Source organism: Durio zibethinus, chromosome 7 (assembly GCF_047325235.1).
Source record: "Durio zibethinus cultivar Kanyao isolate XHJ-2024 chromosome 7, ASM4732523v1, whole genome shotgun sequence".
NCBI lineage: Eukaryota > Viridiplantae > Streptophyta > Magnoliopsida > Malvales > Malvaceae > Durio > Durio zibethinus.
In genome coordinates this window covers 28,200,061-28,220,039 of record NC_143168.1, presented here as the reverse complement: position 1 = coordinate 28,220,039, position 19,979 = coordinate 28,200,061, and the positions used below count along the sequence as shown (strand labels likewise).

General features: G+C 32.2%; 1 protein-coding gene and 2 pseudogenes across 2 annotated transcripts; all 3 read right to left on the bottom strand.

Annotated features, from left to right (window-relative positions):
- Positions 1-830: 830 nt before the first annotated feature.
- On the bottom strand, positions 831-4,350 carry LOC111277369 (histidine kinase CKI1-like; annotated as a pseudogene).
- A 5,822-nt stretch (positions 4,351-10,172) lies between these two features.
- Positions 10,173-13,144, bottom strand: LOC149518298 (uncharacterized; annotated as a pseudogene).
- Positions 13,145-16,621: 3,477 nt separating this feature from the next.
- On the bottom strand, positions 16,622-18,123 carry LOC111277960 (universal stress protein PHOS32-like). 2 transcript variants are annotated; one of them, XM_022864404.2, is made up of 4 exons: positions 17,689-18,123; positions 17,470-17,579; positions 17,253-17,371; positions 16,622-16,904 (listed from the first exon to the last, which is right to left on the bottom strand). In XM_022864404.2, the coding sequence occupies exons 1-4, from the start codon at positions 17,864-17,866 to the stop codon at positions 16,805-16,807; spliced, it is 507 nt and encodes a 168-aa protein (XP_022720139.1). In that variant the 5' UTR covers positions 17,867-18,123; the 3' UTR covers positions 16,622-16,804. The 2 variants fall into 2 exon arrangements, with proteins under 2 accessions (XP_022720139.1, XP_089620364.1); XM_089764238.1 differs by having other exon boundaries at positions 17,668-18,073.
- Between the last annotated feature and the right edge of the window lie 1,856 nt (positions 18,124-19,979).

Here is a 19,979-nt window from a genome sequence, read left to right as displayed (position 1 = left end):
CTTTAATTCATTTACTAGAAATAAAATAGGAACAAAATGCCAGCCCCAATCTTATTGTTCTTGTGATTTTTATCCATGAATGAAAAATGTAAGTTATATAACGAAGCATGAACCCAAGAAAATAAAATAAGCCATTCTCACAACATTTCAAGCTTAGACATAATTTTCCTTTTTCCCTTTTTCTTTCTTTAATTTATCGCATCGCTTTCCTCTCCCTTCCGATTTTTGATTTTATTTACGACGGCAACCTCGATTTTTATTTGGGGGCTTTTAGTTTTACTCTTATGCATGGCATCTGCTCTCTGCCTTTCTTGGTTGGATTTTTTGGGTTATCAATCCCTTTGGTTTACTTTGATCTAAGGTTTAGTACATGTTTTTAATTAAATTTATTTTTATTAAAAAAAAAAAAAAGAGAAAAAATTGCCCAATTTTTTGGGTTATCAATCCCTTATGGTTTACTTTGATTTAAGGTTTAGTACATATTTTTAATTAAATTTATTTTTAGTCAAAAAAAAAAGAAAAAATTTCCCAAGATCGAACTGTTAAGCAAGCTTTTATAACAGGAAAAAAAAATTTTGGGATAGTTGAATGTCAATTTTTAAGTCTTAGGAAGCAAATTTTCTTAACTTTTTAAAATTTATCCTAAAAAATAATATCAGAAAATCAAACAACCCAAAAAAAAAAAACATAGTGAAAAGATAGAAATAATGAAATTAACAGCAAGAACTTCTTTGAAAATTAACTCCCAAATAAAGTCTGTTAATGCATGAATTCGATGCTAATTGCTCCAACCAAAATCAAGAAAGAAAGGGATCATACTTTGTAGAACTTTAAATATCCTTTTTTATTTTTCATTTATTATCTAAAGTGTGGATAACCTCCAGCAACTTGTCGACTTGCAATGGTTTAGTCAAATGGAAATCCATTCCAGCACCAATAGTCTTCTTCGCTTCCTCAGGCATGGCATGAGCTGTCAATGCAATGACTGGAATATGAACATTATATTGTTTCTCCTCCAGTCTTATCAGTCTCGTTGCTTCATATCCATCCATCACCGGCATCTGCCAAAACCCAAAACAAAACAAAACAGTGACATGTTCTTACAATTTCACAATCCAATGTCTGCTTTAAAATGGGAATTTCTTTTAAGTTAGTAAAAAACAGTACCTCGCAGTCCATGATGATATAATCATAATGGAGAGCATTTAAGTTTCCTTCCTTTTTCTCTTTTAAAATCCCGCAGACTTCATCAAAGGCCTCCTTCCCATTTATGCACACTTCAACCTTTGCTCCAAGTTTTTCAAGACTAGTAACTGTCAACTTCCGCAATAGCTTATTGTCTTCAACTACCAGAATCTTCCTCTCATTTAAGGGCTTCTCAGTTCTTGTCCCATTATTTTTGTGTATCACTCTCTGCTCTAAGGGGTTACGAGATGAAGTCCCGGACTCAGTCCCCAAGCAGTTCTGCACATTTGAAGGATTGGTGTTCGTGGAATGCAGGAGTACTTCCTGTTCTATCGTCCCGTTTATTAACTTTGGGAAGTTGCAAGCAGATGTTCCTTTGCGTTCGGGAAGCAAATGTAGCACTTGAGTTAAGCGTGATCCATGGAATGGTTTATATATGAGGTGATCACATGGAGGAATTAGCCTAACCTCTTCTTCATCCCTTGGTAGAGTACGCGTGACCGGATTATCTAACCAAACAACCTTACACAAGGTATCAGGAATGTCTGTCCTGAAGTTAGCCACAGCCAAGCACAATTCAGAGAAAATACCAGCACTGGAATCAATTACTACAACTGTGAATGTTGAAGAACTTCTAGAGTTGTTCTTTGTATATTGTGGCAAAATACTGTCACTTCCTTCTTTGATAACGAAAGGTGGATCAATTGCTCCTGAATCTGAATTGGTTGATGCAGATTTTGCGAGGTGGTCAGCTAAACTCAGCTCAGGTTTTCCTGAAGGATTGCAGTAAGGAAAATCCAACTTGCTCTTTATCTTTTCAAGCTCTTGATGAAGACTTTTCCCTTGCTTTACTAATGTCACTTTTATGTTCAAGTTCTCTATGTATCTCTTTAATACTCTCTTCCTTTCCTCCCCAGTTATGCAGAGAATCACATGGGAATGCGATCCCTCTGATCTAGTCCCAGCGTTCCTAATGAATGAAAAATGTGGATGAAATCCATTCAGAGAGTCTTCTGAAGGTTCAGCCGACTCAGGTTGACATGCGGTTAGCAGAACACGGAACCTGAAACAAGTGCCTCTTTCACCAGCCTCTTTCTCTACAATTCCTATTTCTCCATCCATCAGGCGCACCTGCAAATAAAAGCAACAAATCTTTCAAGTCCTCTTCGATCTGACAACAATAACATAATCTAACAAAATCATAAACCTTGGCTAGCCTGTATGTGGTTACTCTTGTTATTACTGAATATTAAAGAATGAGTAACTTTTATAATAACAGGTTTCAAGTGTTTTGGACACTAAATCCACTTACAATAGATTGGACAATGCCAAGTCCCAGACCACAACCTTCTTCTTCAAGACCTCGACCTTCACCAAGAGCTGTTTCCTTAACCTGAAAGAATTCTTCATAAATAGATGCTTGCTTGTCTTTAGGAATTCCCTTGCCTGTATCGTCGACCTCGAATTCAAACTCCATTTTGTTGAGATTTTGTTCAGCTCTATGAAGGGCATTTACATCCTCAAAGTCTTCTTTCTTGCAGAGCATCTGTGATAGGCACTTCAACACTACATTACCATTAGAAGCAATAATTTGTTTTTCAAAGCTTCTTTTCTTGACCCCTGCCCGAACTGAGACATGACCTTCTGATGTATACTTGATAGCATTGCTGAGTAAGTTACACAAAATTTGTTTGAGCTTGACTCTATCACCTCTCACCATAGGTAATTTACAAATGGAACCATCACATGGATCAAGCACAACATCTACTCCTTTTTTTATACCTAAAGGATAGAACATATCCACAACATCCTCGAGGAGTTGAGCCAAGTTGAATTCTTCTTCTTCAAGATCCATTTTCCCAGCTTCAATTTTACTCATCTTCAGAACTGAATTTAATATGCCTGAATGATTTTATGAAAACAAGCACAAAGAAATGTATTTAGGAGTTCCTACTTCCTAGATTATTTGTTTGGACAGCAATGGAAAGTAACAGATAGCGACAAAAGGAGGTATCAAACTCACCTAGGAGATCCTTTGTGCAAGTCTTTATCTGAGCCAAATTTGCAGCTAACTCAGAGTGAGGATTGGCATCATCATGACAAAGTTCTAGCAAAGTTGTGATTGCTGCCAAGGACGATCGAATATCATGGTTTGCCCTCAAATAGGTTTGAGTTTTGAACATGCTTTTTCTCTCTGCTTGTTGAGTTGCATTCATTTGCTTTACAAAAGCAGCACATAAGAACATTTCTCTTCTGGCAGCTCTAATAGAAAAGAAAATGAAGATGCCAAGCGCTATAACTATGGATATAAACATGAGCACAAGAAGCATTAACGATAGCTTGCTGTTCTTTTGGATGAGGCTTATCAATCTATGCCTGGGATAAGCTAACACATATACCTGAAAATCATGTTGTATGTGTTGATTAGCTCAATTAGCAAAATATTTAGCTTGTATATTATTTCGAAATTAAAAAAAGATCTTCCATTGATGCAGAGTGACTTACTGTTTGAACTCCAGCAATCCCAATGGTGGAGCAATAAAATGTGTACTTCACTCCCATGATTCTACCATTAAAGGATCCTAATTTCCCATTAGCAGACACACATGAAAAGTTACCTAGACTACGTATCTGGCCACCATCAAGTTTCAATGAATGAACAGAAACTGTGCTATTTTTTACTATTATCTCAGTATTTGGAAGCCTTGTTTGCACAATCACATCCCCGTCAGCTGTAGCCAAGTGAAAATACCCGCCATTAAAATCTAATGCTGCAAAATGATCAACAACCACTTCAGCTGGAAATCCAACAGATATAACACCCCTTCCATCCATAGCAACAGTGGTAAAAAATAGGCTTTCTTGAGCCCCATTCCATCCTTTGCCTAGTGAAGAGTACCCATTCGTCCGATTCAAGGCTTCCTGAAACAAGCTTGCATTTATTCTGACCATAGCTTTTGAAGCAACTGCCTCTCCATATAACATCCCAGTATCACGGTTCACTGGCATACTATACCAGTTTAAAGAAAAGGAAGTGTTGGAAAATATAGCTACCTTTTGGTCCTTATCATTATAATATGAAAACATTAAGCCATTCAATCCAGTGTAGGAAATCTGTGCTAGATGTGGAATCGTTGAAAGGGCAACAAACAATGTTGGTGCAATCTGAAATAGAACAAAAACACTGATAAAATTTTCAAGTCATTTCGCTTATGCATTTACCTTCATGTTCAGATTGTTACTAAAAAAAAAACAAACTTCTAACTTAATTTGACATGTACCTTTGTTTGAATAGCAACAAATGGTAGTTCAGTTCCATTTAGAAATGAACTCAGTGACCTTGCTAAATTTAATGCTGATGAGTTTAAAGGAAGTAGCAATCTTGAAGTTGCTTCAATACCCGAAATCGATTTCTTGTATTCTTCATATGAATCCAACATAATACTGTCTTTAGTTTGTTTTGTCAGCATGCTCAACTTCACTGTTAAATAGCCACAAATACCCTGCCATCAAGTTAAGATGGAGTAAGTACATTTAGCTGAGAAAAATATTTAAAAAAAAAAAAAAACCATTTAAGAAGGAAGAAATGAAGATTAGTTTATGAAGTGGATGTAATTACTAAAATGACAAGGGAATAAGCCGGCCGGAGAATTATTCTGGGGCAACGCCTCTGCATATTGAGCTTGGACTTCACGGCTTACTTCCTGTGCCTGGTAACTTCAACTCTGTGTCTGGTAGTTTCAGTCATTGAAACAAGATAAAAAATCATGGCAACCTTCAAACAACGAAGTTCAGTAAGTTTTACTAGTAGTATTTACTTCTGACATTTTTTTTTCCAGTTTGTCTCAAATGATCATCTATTCATATGTCTACTAATTTAGTGTATGGTTGTTTCCAGGGAATCACCATCTCCATAGCCATGAAAAGAGCATTCAGGACAATGATGAAATATTCAGCAGGGCAGAATATTTGAAATTCAAAAATATTGGAGATATGAGAATCAAGGAAAATGATAACACTTTTTTTTTAAAATAGTATATTTGAATTGAGTAGTTGCCTCTAATTATTGAATATCGTTTTTCTCATTGCTTGAGCCATAATGCATACTCCTACTGTGATAGGACTCTTTGTCAAAATTCAAAAAAAACTTGTGAAAATGAAATGCAAAACTTGCCAACAGAAGCACAAGAGAAATTGAAATTAAAGCAGCAGACAAAGTTCATTTTCATTTCCCATTCAGAAAGAGCTAGCAGACATAGTTCATCACCATAAAAAGTTGACTATGAGAAAAGAAATTACATTTTTTGAGATTTTAGTAACAGAAATGAAAAAGAAAGCCTCTCGTATTAACCTTTAAGTGAGCAAATGCAATCAATGAAGTGATAGAGAAAGTGAATGCAAAATATCTGCAAGAGTTGAACTGAAAGAGAGATAATAGGAGTTTGATTAAAATCTTGAGCAATCTAGTGAAAACAAAATCCAAAATAATTGCCAAGCTGAGCAGAATTGAGTGTTTAATTCATATGCAAATATTTTGACTCAAATGTAGGATGGAGCCATTTGGCTTTAGAACAATTGGCATTAAGTCTTTGATTTTTTTGTTTAATGACATGAAGCATTTAATTTTAAATTCCTTGAAACGAGGATGAAAAGAATATTGAAATAGAGATATAGGATATTTTCTAGTATTTGAATAACAAACTTGAATCTCTCTAACCACTTTTAAGTCATTGGCTAGTGGAAGATTGAGATAATAACGATTTTAAATTAGAAACCCCCAGTTTCATTGTTGAATTGGCCAAATCTAACAAATCTTGTTTAAAATAGAAATATATTTTAATTAATAATTGATATAAAATGATAATAATTAAAAAAAAAAAAACATGAAGTAAAATGAAGAAGGAAACTTAATACTTATTATATGCACAAAGAACACATAAAACTTGAGTGAGAGAAATCAAAGACAAAGGAGATGAGAATACAACAACAACAACTGAAGTATACAACAGAATCAAATACAATAATACTTGTAATTACCAACGACAACAGCCTTTTTTTCTAGCTATGTTTGAAAATTGAAACCAAAAAAAAAAAAAAAGTGTTAATCAAACTTTGAATTGTTTGAATTCTGCTTTTATGGTACAAAGAAATGTGTTCATCGTACTTAATTTATTTTGAGTTCACGGGATGATGAATTGCTGTAAGCCATGCAACTTTCTTAGGCTTTAGAATATGTATTTTAATCATGGTTAATAATAGTGTTACTCCAGAAAAATATTTTACTCTTATCATTGGACAAATGCCGAGAATTTATTATTCATGAAAGTTAAATTTACTAAGAAATGAGAAATTGCTGTTTTGAGTATCATGTAGGACGATTATTCCAGAATGTTTTGCATTTGAATCCACTAAGAAAATTGTGGTTAAAATGGAGGGACGAATTTGATTATTCTAAAACATGTGTTGAGTCTCCACGATTCAAACCTCTTCCGGAATGAAAATCATGAATTAACATGACATTTTTAAGTTAGATATATTAGTGAAAATTGTTTATTGATAAAGTTCGTTAATAATATGATATGATTAAATGATTGAATTTACATAATTTATAATTTCAAATTTTTTACATATATTAGTTGTAATGATCTATTAATAGATATATTACAATTAGTAGGTAAATAAAATTTTTTAAATTAATTTAGAAACAACAATACTTCAGTACCATAAAAGCTAAAATAATAAAATTATATTAAAAAATCCAAGTAAAATATTAATCATATTTGATGGATTTTGAGCCCGTAAAAAAATCGAGGTCCAATCCAAGGATCTTACTCATATTTTTCTTGTGAGTGTTTTTTTTTAATATGTCCTACTGATATGGGCCTATATCAAGTGGATCAAAACTCATTAATATATTAAATCAAGTAAAATTAAAAATCCAATCTTTATATGTACCCTAGCTATTTACAGCTACTCCCATATGCAAATAGCTCTTATTCCTCCACCAACAAAAACACAAGCGGTCCGGCCAATCAATTAAGAGTCCTAACTCCACTCTCGTAATAGGTCTTTCTTCTTCATCTCTTGATCTTAATTTCTTCTTTGCAAGTGCCTCTCCTTCCTTGTTCTTTATTTCTTTTGTTCTTAATTAATTTCTTCCTTTTTTAAGATGTCCTTGTGTGACACTATAATAACAAAAGAGAATATTTAAAGGGTGTTTAATTCATAAAATCTTAAATTTTAAAAAAATATATATAATCTTCAAGAATGCGTAATATTTGAAATTTTTTATATTTTCAAGACATCTCATATTTAAATTTATTAATTTAATTTGAAAAAATTCATGTATATTAATTTTTGTATAAATATCATAATTTTTTTAATATATATGATAGTAATTTTTTGTTTTATTTTATTAATAATAAATGCCTAAACGATAAATAATACTTTTAGCAACAAAATAAATAAATATTTTAATTGATTGTTGTTTTTATTTATAAAATATTATCAATTGAAGTGTTTCACTCCTTAATTGATAACAAAAATTGTTAAAACAAGATCAATTAAGGCATTTGACACTTTGCATGCCTTAATTGATCCTTTTATTTGTTTATAAAATGATCATTTAAAGCATTTTTATTTAGAAATATCTTAAATGATATTTTTATAAAATTTTTTAAATGATTATTTAAGGTATTTTTGTTCAAAAATACCTTAAATATTTTTTTATATAAAAAAATTATTTAAAACATTTTTGTATAAAAACACGTTAAATGATCCTTTTATAAAATATTTTAATTACAATTGCAATATAAAATTTGAAAATAAAATTTTTTTAATTACAAATGCCTTAAACGCTAAACGGTTTAATTACAATATAAAAAAATTTAAATTAATAAAAATCTACAACTGAGTTTCAATCATTTTTAGATATACTTTTAAAAAAGATAACAATTACGTCATAATTTTTTATTTAGATCAAATTTAGAACTAAAGTAATTTTTTCCCTTAAAATTTTAAAATATTACAAGAAAATGCGAGTTTTTAATTCTAAGATTTTGAGTACTATTAAAAATTTGACATTTTTTCTTGTAATTGGATTGACGTGAAGAATCAAATATCTATAATCAAAATTTTCAGGGAAAATTTGTGGATTCCCCTGAACTATTCGCACTCTCAATGAAAAACGAGTATAGAATGTTAAGTCACGAAGAGCATCAAGTCTGGGCACGCATGGGGGAGCAGAAACAAGAGCTTTGGAAGAAATTATGGACAGCACGTGTTCCAAACAAAATCAAAGTGTTCCTATGGAGAGCATGTCATGACATGTTACCAACCATGGTTGCACAGGCACAACGGGGAATCCAAGCTGAGGAGGTTTGTGAAAGATGGAGAAAGAAAAACACTATGTCACGCCCTCAAAATTTGCGAAGTGGTGGAAGAGGTATGGCAGTGTCTAAATTTTCCTTGGGATACTCAATGGGATGAACTAGATGAAGAACAGATATGACTGAAAAGAAAGATATTACAGCTAACAATTGAACAACTACAGCAACTAACCGTGAGATGCTGGCCAACCTGGACTAGTAGAAACAAAACTTTGCATGGAGAGGATATAGGCACAGCAAGTCATAATGCAAATTTCATCAGACACTACATCCATGAATACAACCAAGCTTAGGAGAGAGGGAACTGAAACAAGAGCCTCCTTGATGGCAACCACCCAACGGTGGAAGTTAGAAGGTGAATTTTGATGCTGCATTGAATAGGTCTGAGAAGATAGCAGGAGTAGGAGTTGGGGTGCTTAACTCACAAGGCCAACTGATGGGAGCATGTGCGACTAGGATCAATACTATTGATAACTCGTTCATCGCAGAAGCAAGATGAGGTTTTACTGCTCTCAACTCGATAAAACCCTTCATTGGATGGTGAAGTATTGCTATGAAAATGAAATTGATATCCCATCTTGTCAAAACTCGATCATGGTATTCAACATGGACACTGAAGAATTCAGCACATTGCCTTATCCAGGCAACCAATGTTTCTCAAGACGTCAGCATAGCAAGATGCATCTGTTAGACATGGATGGGCGGTTATCATTTTGGTCTGTGTGCACTGATTTGATCCACGTATGGGTTTTGAATATTGACTCTGATAGTTGGAATCATTGGACTAAAACATTTGGGATCAGCCTTGACTCAAGCGTTTTCCGATATTACATGAAGATGCCTTCGATCAGTACGATATAGGTCTTATAAACATCCAAAGGAAGGAGCTATTACTGGTTTCGTCCTATAGGGGGGTCTTCAGGTGTAATTTGGAAACGAAAACAATAAAAGAAATCAAATTGGCCAGAATCAAGAAGCTCGACCATATGAAAGAGGAGTTTTCTCTTGCTAGTTATATCAAGAGCTTGGTCTCCTTGAGGTGCTTGCATAAAGGTTATGGATACAACAATTCACGGGTTGAGGCGCGATGGCTATTTATAGAATGAGTAATCTTCTATTACAGTTGTTTGCTTTTTATTTTTTCTGCTTAACAATTATTACTATCATTATTATTATTATTGAAAGAATGCTTAATAATTATTATTTTTTATATTATTAGTGAAAATTTTAGATTCTACAACTGATTTTAAAATATTACCACATGTTTTGAATTAATCTCACATTATATGTTTGACTATATGCATATCTTGAATCTACATTGTATCTTGAATGCTTAACCCATAGTATAATTTTGGGTAGATATAACCAATAGTATAATTTGGGGTAGATATAATGGATATATATATATATATATGTCTTGCTTTCAGCAAATGTAACTTCTCTCCTATGCTCCATCCTATACTCCATATATCAGCATTGAGAGCTATATGAACAAGTGCACTTCACCAACAAGCTTATTCAGGCTATATGAGCAAGTGCACTTCACTAACAAGAAGTAAGGGGAGACATCTTTTCATGTATTGCCTTGTAATATTAAGGCTAGAGGGGAAGCTTTGATTCCGAATCTCTATACTTGTATGGATGGGCATTTATCTCTAGGAGGAGGGTAACTGCAACGTTTAGGGTCAAATACACTTGGTAACCCCACCTCATTGGGGAATGTTACAACTGTTTCTGAAGGCCCCACCTCATTGTTCCTGAAGGCCCCATAATCCGGCTTCTGAAGCACGTATAAGGAATTTGTAGCCTTTTCCTGCACAAAAAATCAAGATACATCGATAAAAGATATGATTTGATAGACTAGATTTGAATAGAAGGCTATTTGTGCATGATCTTTACCTGTATCATTTCATTTTTCTCATGCTGCTTTTTTTTTTTTATCTTTCTCTTCTTCCTACTTGAATCTTGGCAAGAAGATTAATCCTACATTCTTTTAACAGTTAACATCAATGTTATCTTCGTAACTCCCCTAACTTGCAGAAATTTCTAGAAGGAGAGCTATTAGTTAATCACATTCTCTATTTCACCCCAACTCTTAAAGATATAAGAAAAAGAATGTAGGGAATTATGGTGTACACCTCAAACTCCCTAACTGCTTTTTCCAACTGCATCCTGCGTCTTCGAGCAGTCTCAGCTTTCTTCAGCAACTGCATCCTGCGTCTTTGAGCGCAGTCTCAGCTTTCTTCAGTTGCTGCTCCATTTCAGAGGGTTTCTTCAGAGGGTTTCTTTTTTTGCTCTGTGGTCAGATCATCCAAGGATTTAAATAAGAGACGTTTTTCAAAATGTTAAACGGACGTTATGTTTGATAATGGCAGGAATGGAAAAGGCATTAAGAACAACAATGCGTACTTTTAGGTCGAACAGGAGGCAATCCTTGTGGGAACTCAATTGGACCGATACCAAAACTGGAAGAGATATCTCTGCCAGCTCGCAGTGCACGCTGACGTGTAGTAACAGTCATTTCCTTATTACAGTACCCCAGACAAACAATAACCTCCTTTTTAGCTTTCTTTCTCCTATTTGCTGGTTCAACATCAGAAACTGGATCTTCGTTCTCTTCCACATAATCAGTATCTTCAGAGGTTCTTCCTGATCTCGACTTCTTAGCCTCCTTGCCCGTTCTTCATGAACCATAATCTCCAACATCTAACTTATATAGGCCATCAACATTCCAAGTCACTATGTTAGATATTTTCCGCTGTTTTCTTCCTCATATTCTGTGTGTTCTACACCATAATCAGCAGTTACTCTGATTGTGTTGACCTTCTCAAGGTATCGAATCTCACCATCATCTTCTGCATCATCAAGCACTCCTTCTAATGAAGGAACTCGCTTACTCTTACAGACTGCTTCATGCTTGTCCGTTTCCTTTTTGAGGATATTCTCAGCAGACACCCTACCCCTTGATTGATCTGCCTGCCTGACACCTAAATCACCTTTTGAGAAATCCTTCCATAGAACTAGGGGGTAATCGAGCTGAGTCGAACCGATACAGGGAGAAGTTCGAGCTCGACTAACAACTCGAGGCTCGATATTCAGCTCGAATTCGATCGAGTTTTATTTTTCAAGCTCGAGTTCGATTCGTGATCGAATTCGAGCTATTCGAGCTCGTTCGATTAAACTCAATTAATATGTAAAATTAAGCTCGATTCGTATACTCGATAAAAGTTCGATTATTTATGTTCAAATTCGAACTCGAAATATTTTATTAATTAAAATAATAAAAATATATTTAAATATAAAAGCTCGATTAAGTTCGCGAATTACTTGAGTCAGATATAAGAATACTCGAATTTGACTCAATCGATAAATCGAGCTACTCGAGCTCGACTCGATAATAATCGAGTTGAATTCAAATTTTTTTCAAATCAAATTCGAATAATTTACGAATACTAATGTATCATTTACATCCCTACATAAAACCTCTTTTAGGCTGCTTTCCTTTTATGAAGTAAAGGAATGGTCATCAAAGTTGTCCTACACCAAAATACAGATCAGACAAAACGACCTCAATAAGAACTCTGTTCATTTGTTGCCATGAAAAGTAGTTAGGTATGCCACACGTTCCAGTGTGAGAATTTCTGACAATCATAAAGTTCTAACATCTATATATTTCAATATATATGGATATAAACATGAACACAAGAAGCATTAATGATAGCTTGATGTTCCTTTGGACGAGGCTTATCAATCCATGCCTGGGACAAGCTAAACACATATACCTGAAAATCAAGTTGTAGATGTTGATTGACTCAATTAGCAAAATATTTGGCTTGGATGCTATTTTGAAATTCAAAAAATTAAGGTCTTCCATTGATGCAGAGTGACTTAATGGTTGAACTCCAACAATCTCAATGGTGGAACATTAAAATGTGTGTTTAACTCCCATGATTCTATTATTAAAGGATCCTAATTTCCCATTAGCAGACACACATGAAACATTACCTATACTACGTATCTGACCACCATCAAGTTTCAATGAATGAACTGAAACTGTGCTATTATTTACTATTATCTCAGTATTTGGAAGTCTTGTTTGCACAATCACATCCCCGTCTGCAGTAGCCAAGTGAAAATACCCGCCATTAAAATCTAATGCTGCAAAATGATCGACAACCGCTTCAGCTGGAAATCCAACAGTTATAACACCCCTTCAATCCATAGCAACAGTGGTAAGAAATAGGCTCTCTTGAGCCCCATTCCATCCTTTGCCTAGTGAAGAGTACACAATTCGTCCGATTCAAGGCTTCTTGAAACAAGCTTTCATTTATTTTAACCATAGCTTTTTGAAGCAACTGCCTCTCCGTATAACATCCCAGTATCACGGTTCACCGACATACCAAACCAGTTGGAAGAAAAGGAAGTGTTGGAAAATATTGCTACCTTTTGGTCCTTATCATTGTAATATGAAAAAGGAAATCTGTGCTAGATGTGGAATCGTTGATAGGGTAACAAATAATGTTGGTACAATCTGAAATAGAACAAAAACACCAGTAAATTTTTCTCGTCATTTCGCTTATGCATTTACCTTCATGTTCAGATTGTCACTTAAAAAAAAAAAACCAAAGTTCTAACTTAATTTGACATGTACCTTTGTTTGAATGGCAACAAATGGCAGTTCAGTTCCATTTAGAAATGAACTCAGTGATCTTGCTAAATTTAATGCTGATGAATTTAAAGGAAGTAGCAATCTTGAAGTTGCTTCAATACCCGAAATCGATTTCTTGTATTATTCACATCATGAATACAACATAGTACTATCTTTGGTTTGTTTGGTCAGCATGCGCAACTTCACTGTTAAATAGCCACAAATACCCTGCCATCAAGTTATAAGAGGTGAAAAAGAAAAAAAACCATTTAAGAAGGAGAATTGAAGATTAGTTTATGAAGTGGATGTAATTACTAAAATGACAGGGGAACAAGCTGGCTGGAGAATTATTCTGGGGGTAATGCCGCTGGTTTCGCAAATCCGGCTCAGGGTGCTGTAGGATCAAGGTAACTGTGGGTATTAGAAGAACATTAAACACCATTTAGGAATTAAATGAAAATTTGATGCATCTTTATGTTTGATTAAAACTATGAATTATGATATGGTTCTTTAAAACAATTAAGTTTAAGGTTGAACATGATCCGTAGAATGTTGAATTTTTTGTTTCAATCTCAAAAATTCTTTTTTTATTTTTTTATTTTCGAAAATATTATTTCTTTCTTTCTAAACTGAGCTAGTGTGGTTGAATGAAAATCTTTCAAAATTTGGGCCTTTGAAGGCTTGTATGAAGACTAGGGCCTGTATCCCCTTTGAACCCTATAGTTTGGGACCTAAAACAGGTGGCCCAAGAATTCAGAGGTTAAACCTTTTGTGGGATCCCAAAATACCAAGCAAGTGACACGTGACAAAATTAGACTCCATATTTTTTATTTTTTATTGTATTTAAATAAATTTTTATATTTTGATTATATTTAAATAAAAAATAATTTACATTAAAATTCTATTTAAGTATAAATTAAAATGTTAAATATTTATTTAAATAAAAATTAAAATTTTGAGTAAAAATTAAAGATTAAAAAATATTTAAAATTAAAATTAATTTTTTTTATTATTTTAACTAAAATAAAAGTTGAAAACATAATTGACATTTAGAAGACGCCCATCCGCTCTCACTCACTCACCAAAAATTTTAAGTACGGAAAATTACAAATATGTGTAATGGACACACATTTTTATTATTGGCTCCCATGGTGAAATGTATTTATAAAAAAAAGAAATGAAAATTTTAAAAACTGTTAAGAAAAGCATAGTGCTAATTTTACCATTTTTTAAAAAATTAATTTTCAGTTTTTAACTTATCAAAAATGAGGAAAGGTTAATAAAAATGAGCAAAAATCAATTCAAACTTATTTAACTGACTTAAATCAATACAAAAAGATCATTCAATTTGATTTATTTTATTTTAATTATAGTTGATTTTTTTAATTAATTAAATTAATTAAATTGATCGATTTTTAATTTATAAAATTGATAATTAAATTAATCAATTTTTTAATAAATAAAGAATTGATTAGTCGAGCAAAGCTTCTAGACAGTCCCAAAAGAATGGTACGGGCATAGGACTTGAGAAAGCTCTAGATAAGCCAGACCCATGCCAAAGGGACGGGCATGTAACCCTCTTGAAAGGCCAAATGTGCAAATGGACAGAAGTACTATAGTGCCCAGACCCTTCTACTCCCAAGGGCTCAGCAGACTGCATGAAATCGACAAGTCTCTAGAAAAGGCCTTAGCCAACCTTGCAAGGGCCTCAGCACTTTAGAACTCTCCAGAAGGCCTTTAATGGTCATACACTTGGATTCATCTAAGCCATAAGAACCAATGGGGTTCAAGTATAAATGAGAGAGCCTCTCCCTTATTTGTAAATACATAGAGAGACATATAGAGACAAAAGAGGATAAAGAGGGGACAGCAAGAGAACATACAGGGATTGATTGTGTTCCAAGAGCAAGTGTAAATACACCATCAAGTAAATATATTACTCTTGGCTTAGTCTTTCCTTTTCTAGCTTTCTCACTCTAAGAAGGTTGAATTCTAGCACAAGTGTACGACACAATCAGTTAATGCACGGAATTAAGTTAGTTAAAGGCTTACTTAGATATACGAATGGTAGTTTCTAGCATAAAATCGCACATAGTTAAGTTTAAATTTTAGGCAATCGTGATAGGTGATATTAGAATAAATTTTGGATTGTTCGATCATGTCAAACGTTTTGAAATATGTAAATAAAATAGTTAATTTTCGTGACAAAAATGATTTGAGATTGAATAAAAAAAAATATCACGTTAACGTTCCAAAAAAAAATAAAAAAAATATTTCAATTATATATCACACATGAAATGAGGATCATTGAAATATAAAAATATTAACGCTACACATTATGATAAGTCAATTTTAAGGAAAGAGATAATAATCACGAGACATTAACACGTTTTTTTATGCAAAAAATGAAAAATATTTCAAATTGCAAAATACTGCAAATAAAACAATCTCCTCTTTGACATGGGATTTACCTTTTACATGAGTATCTATGCGGTTTTTCATATAAAATTGACATGCAGATTTTTCTGGATCATATGTATTATGGATGTTGTAATATTCTTATGTAGTGTGTCATTCTATCTTTTCAAGAGATTAGAAATCTCTTTATTGAAATCTCAAGTGTGAAGAGTCAGTTTAAGAAAATGAAACGAACTGCAGATAATGGGCTGGCATTTAACTTAGATAATCCTAGATTTGAACGGAAGCATCAAAAATTGATAAAGAGAATAGAAAATTCAATTCAAACTTGTAACAGTTCGTCGGAAGTATTATAATGAGAAAAGAAATTACATTTTTTGAGATGTTAGTAACAGAAATGAAAAAGAAACAGCCTCTTCTATAAACCTTCAAGTGAGGAAATGCAATTAATGAAGTGATAGAGAGACTGCATGCAAAATATCTGCTAGAGTTGAACTGACAGAGAGATTATAGGAGTTTGAGAAAAATCTTGAGTAATCCTGTGAAAACAGAGCCCAAAAAAATTACCAAGCTGAGCAAAATTGAGTGTTTAATTCATATGCAAATATTTTGAGTCAAATGCAGGATGGAGCCATTTGGCTCTCTTGAACAACTTATGTTGACATTAAGTCTTTGAATTTTTATTTTTTTTAATGAAATGAAGCATTTAATTTTAAATTCCTTGAAATGAGGAATGAAAAAATATTGAAATAGAGATATAGGATATTTTCTGGTCTTTGAATAACAAACTTGAATCTCTCTAACCACTCTTTAAGTCATTGACTAGTGGAAGATTGAGATAATAAGGATTTTAAATTAGAAACTCCCAGTTTCATTAGTTTCATTGTTGAATTGGTCAAATCTAAAAAATCTTGATTAAAATAGAAATATATTTTAATTAATAATTGATATAAAATGATAATAATTAAGGAAAAACATGAAGTAAAATGAAGAAGGAAACTTAATACTTGTTACATGCACAAAAAATACATAAAACTTGATTGAGAAAAATAAGAAAGGACCAAAGACAAAAGAGATGAGGATACAACAAGAACAACTGAAGCATACAACAGAAACATATACAATGGCGCAAGAAGTGAAATTTGGACATAGAAATGTATCCCAATCAGTTGGTTCCAGAAGAAGAACATTTGGGCTTCTTAACAATCAGCACTGGACACTTTACTTGTTGTGCACAGTGATTGCTCACACTCCCCAAGAAAGCCCTGCCAATCATCAAACTTGTTACTAACAATCATGGGTATGTTTTTTTTTTAACTGTCAATTAAAAAAATTTAAAATCTCATGTCTATTAATGGATCGAGTCAGATTTAATTAATACCTTACAAAGTTCGAATGTTGATAATGTTAAATTTTTATTTTTATATTAATATTTTAACACAATTTTAATAACCATTTATAAGGACTAATCTCCTTATATCACATTGTTCTTACAAAATTACCTAAATCTTTTACCTTATGTTTTACTATGTCCCTAAAAAGCTAACAAAAAGTCATAGCCTGGCTATTAAAAAAAAGTTAAAAACAAATGGAAATTGAAAGGGAGGAACCACCTCTTGATCAAGCCATAGCCGTGGCTTCCCATAACTAACACGTCAGCATCGATCTTCTCAGCCACCTGGCAAATCACGTCCCTTGGATCACCGCTCTCTACTCTCACCTCCACCTTAACCTAACCCCGGAAAGGGCATGCACGTCAATTCAACATTCTCATCTCAAAAGACAATTTTGAGCTTCGAAAACAAGATTATTACAATTATTAGAACTCACCTCATCAGCTAGCTCTTTGCACATCTTCTTGGCCTTGTCCATGACACAAATCGCCACATCGTTGCTGTACTTGTCCATGGTGGCTAATATATCAGCAGAAAACAAATACCCTGAAACGAGGACGAAATTACAGAAACACCACTGGATCAGCTCATTTCTTCCTGCTACCAAAAAGCCTGTAAATTTCACATAAAATACCTTGAATTTGTGGTCTCCTACCTGTGCCATCTAGCGCAGAGTACACGGCACGTGGAGGTTTAGCGTAAAGGAGGATAAGGGTATCTTTGGAATTTGGAGAAACCACGTTCTTCAGGCACCATGAGAGAGCGTACATGCTCTCCTCTCCTTCATCGACGGCCACCAGGATTTTGCGGTTTTTTCCTACAACATCAGCCATTGATTCTTGTTTTTTATCAGGCAGTAGGAGTTTGGAAATGAACAGTTGAAACCTTGGTTCTTTGGACGACGTTGATAGTACTTGTAAATATATTTATAGGGGGATCAGATGTTTGGGAGGGAAAAAAAAACTGTGGAATTTGTTGGCTTTGGTTGGTTGAATCCTTGAGTTGCTGGTTTTGCAAGACAGTGGTTTGACTCGTTGTTTAATGCTGCGTCTATGTCTTGTCCGGTTTTTGCATTGATTCCCCTGGTTTTGTTTTGTAGTATCCTATGTCATGTATATCTAGTCGTACCTATGGTATGAAAAAATACCGAGAAATTTGAAAATTTGAAATCATAGTATTCTAACTAATTTGAATCGAAATTTTTTTATTTGGTTTAAATTAAATTTAGATATTAAAAATGTATATTAGATTTAAATTAAATTTAGAATCAAAAAATTAAAAAGAAAACAAATTAAATTAAATTATATTTTTAAAATTTGTTATATATATTTTAAATTTTTATAAAATAAAAATAATAATCTTATATTAAAATTTGTTTATATATATTAAAATAATATATAAAAATTAAAAATTAAAAATTAAAAATCAATAAATTTAATTTAATTTAATTCAAATTTAATAAAAATTTGATTCGATTTAAAATTTAAATTTTTATAATATCATATAATATTTAAAAAAATCAAATTAAATTTTATCCTAATTAAATCATTATCACCTCAAGTTATAGCTTTTCGTTGGATAGTGCTACACAAACATACAGATCCTCCTTAAGGAGACTCAACTCCCAATCAATATACAAATTAATTTTTTCCTCCTAAAATGGTAACATGGAAGGCAAATTAAGTCTATGGTGTTGACGGGACTAACCATGTGGCACAGAAATCTTGGACATTGTCATGAAACAGTAGTAACATGTGTGTCCGTACGAGTGAGAAAAAAATTTAAAAACTTAAAAAATAATTTAAAATTATAATATTTAATTTAATTTGAATAAATTATTTTTTATTTGATTCAAATCAAATTTAAATATTAAATGTATATATTAAATTTAGATTGAATTTTGAATTGAAATATAAAAAATTAAATTAAATTATATATATTTATTAATTTTTAAATATATTTTAAATTTTTATAAAATAAAAAGAAATATTTTTATATAAATCTATTTACATATATTAAAATTTTTATTAAAATAATATTTAAAAATTTTAAAAATTAAAAATTAATAAATTAAATTAAACTGATAAAATTTTATTATAAGCAAATTTATTTTTAAAAAATTAATTTAAATTTAAATTAAATTTTAAATTTTTATAATATTATATATTATCTAAAAAATTAAATCAAATTCAATACGATCTAAACCATTATTACCGTTAATATATGTCATGACAAAACAATATTCTCTTAGTGTGGGTAAGATAAGGATAAGGGGCTTTGGCCCTTGGTTCATTTTTTATATGGGATGCTTATATTCTTAACCCCCAGAAAGAAAAGTATAAGATGATGATTCCCCGAAGAAAACAACAGTATAAAAATGGAAAAATCAGATCAAATTCTAGGATTATCTTTATCTTCAAATAGAGCCATTAAAAAAAGGCTCATCCTTTTCTAGAGAAGGACTACTAAATTATAGGTCCATTTTTGGGTGCATGCATGGCACGTGTGTCCAATATTTTGGATTTCCACGTAGCCCTTCTGCCCATCTGGTTGCTAAAAGTGAAACCCAAAGCAACCTAGTTGGGCCCAACCTTAATTAAATTTTAATAAAAGTATGAAATTAAAATGTTATTTAATATGAGAAATTTAGATTTTTTTTAATCAAATTTTCCTCTTTCCTGTCATTCAAGCATTCAAGGTAGATTTGAAGATTCGCTGCCTAAAATATTAAAATATATATATATGATTTTTTTCTTTTAATTTAGTGATTAAAAAATCTTTTAATTTAGTGATTAAAAAATAAATTGAAAGTTATGTAAATATGAATTCCACCTATCATCTACTTTTCTTTTGTAAAAATACTAATTTTTTTTGCAAAAAAAAAATTATATATTTATATTAATAAATAATTAATTTAATTAATTAATATTTATTTTTTTAATAAAA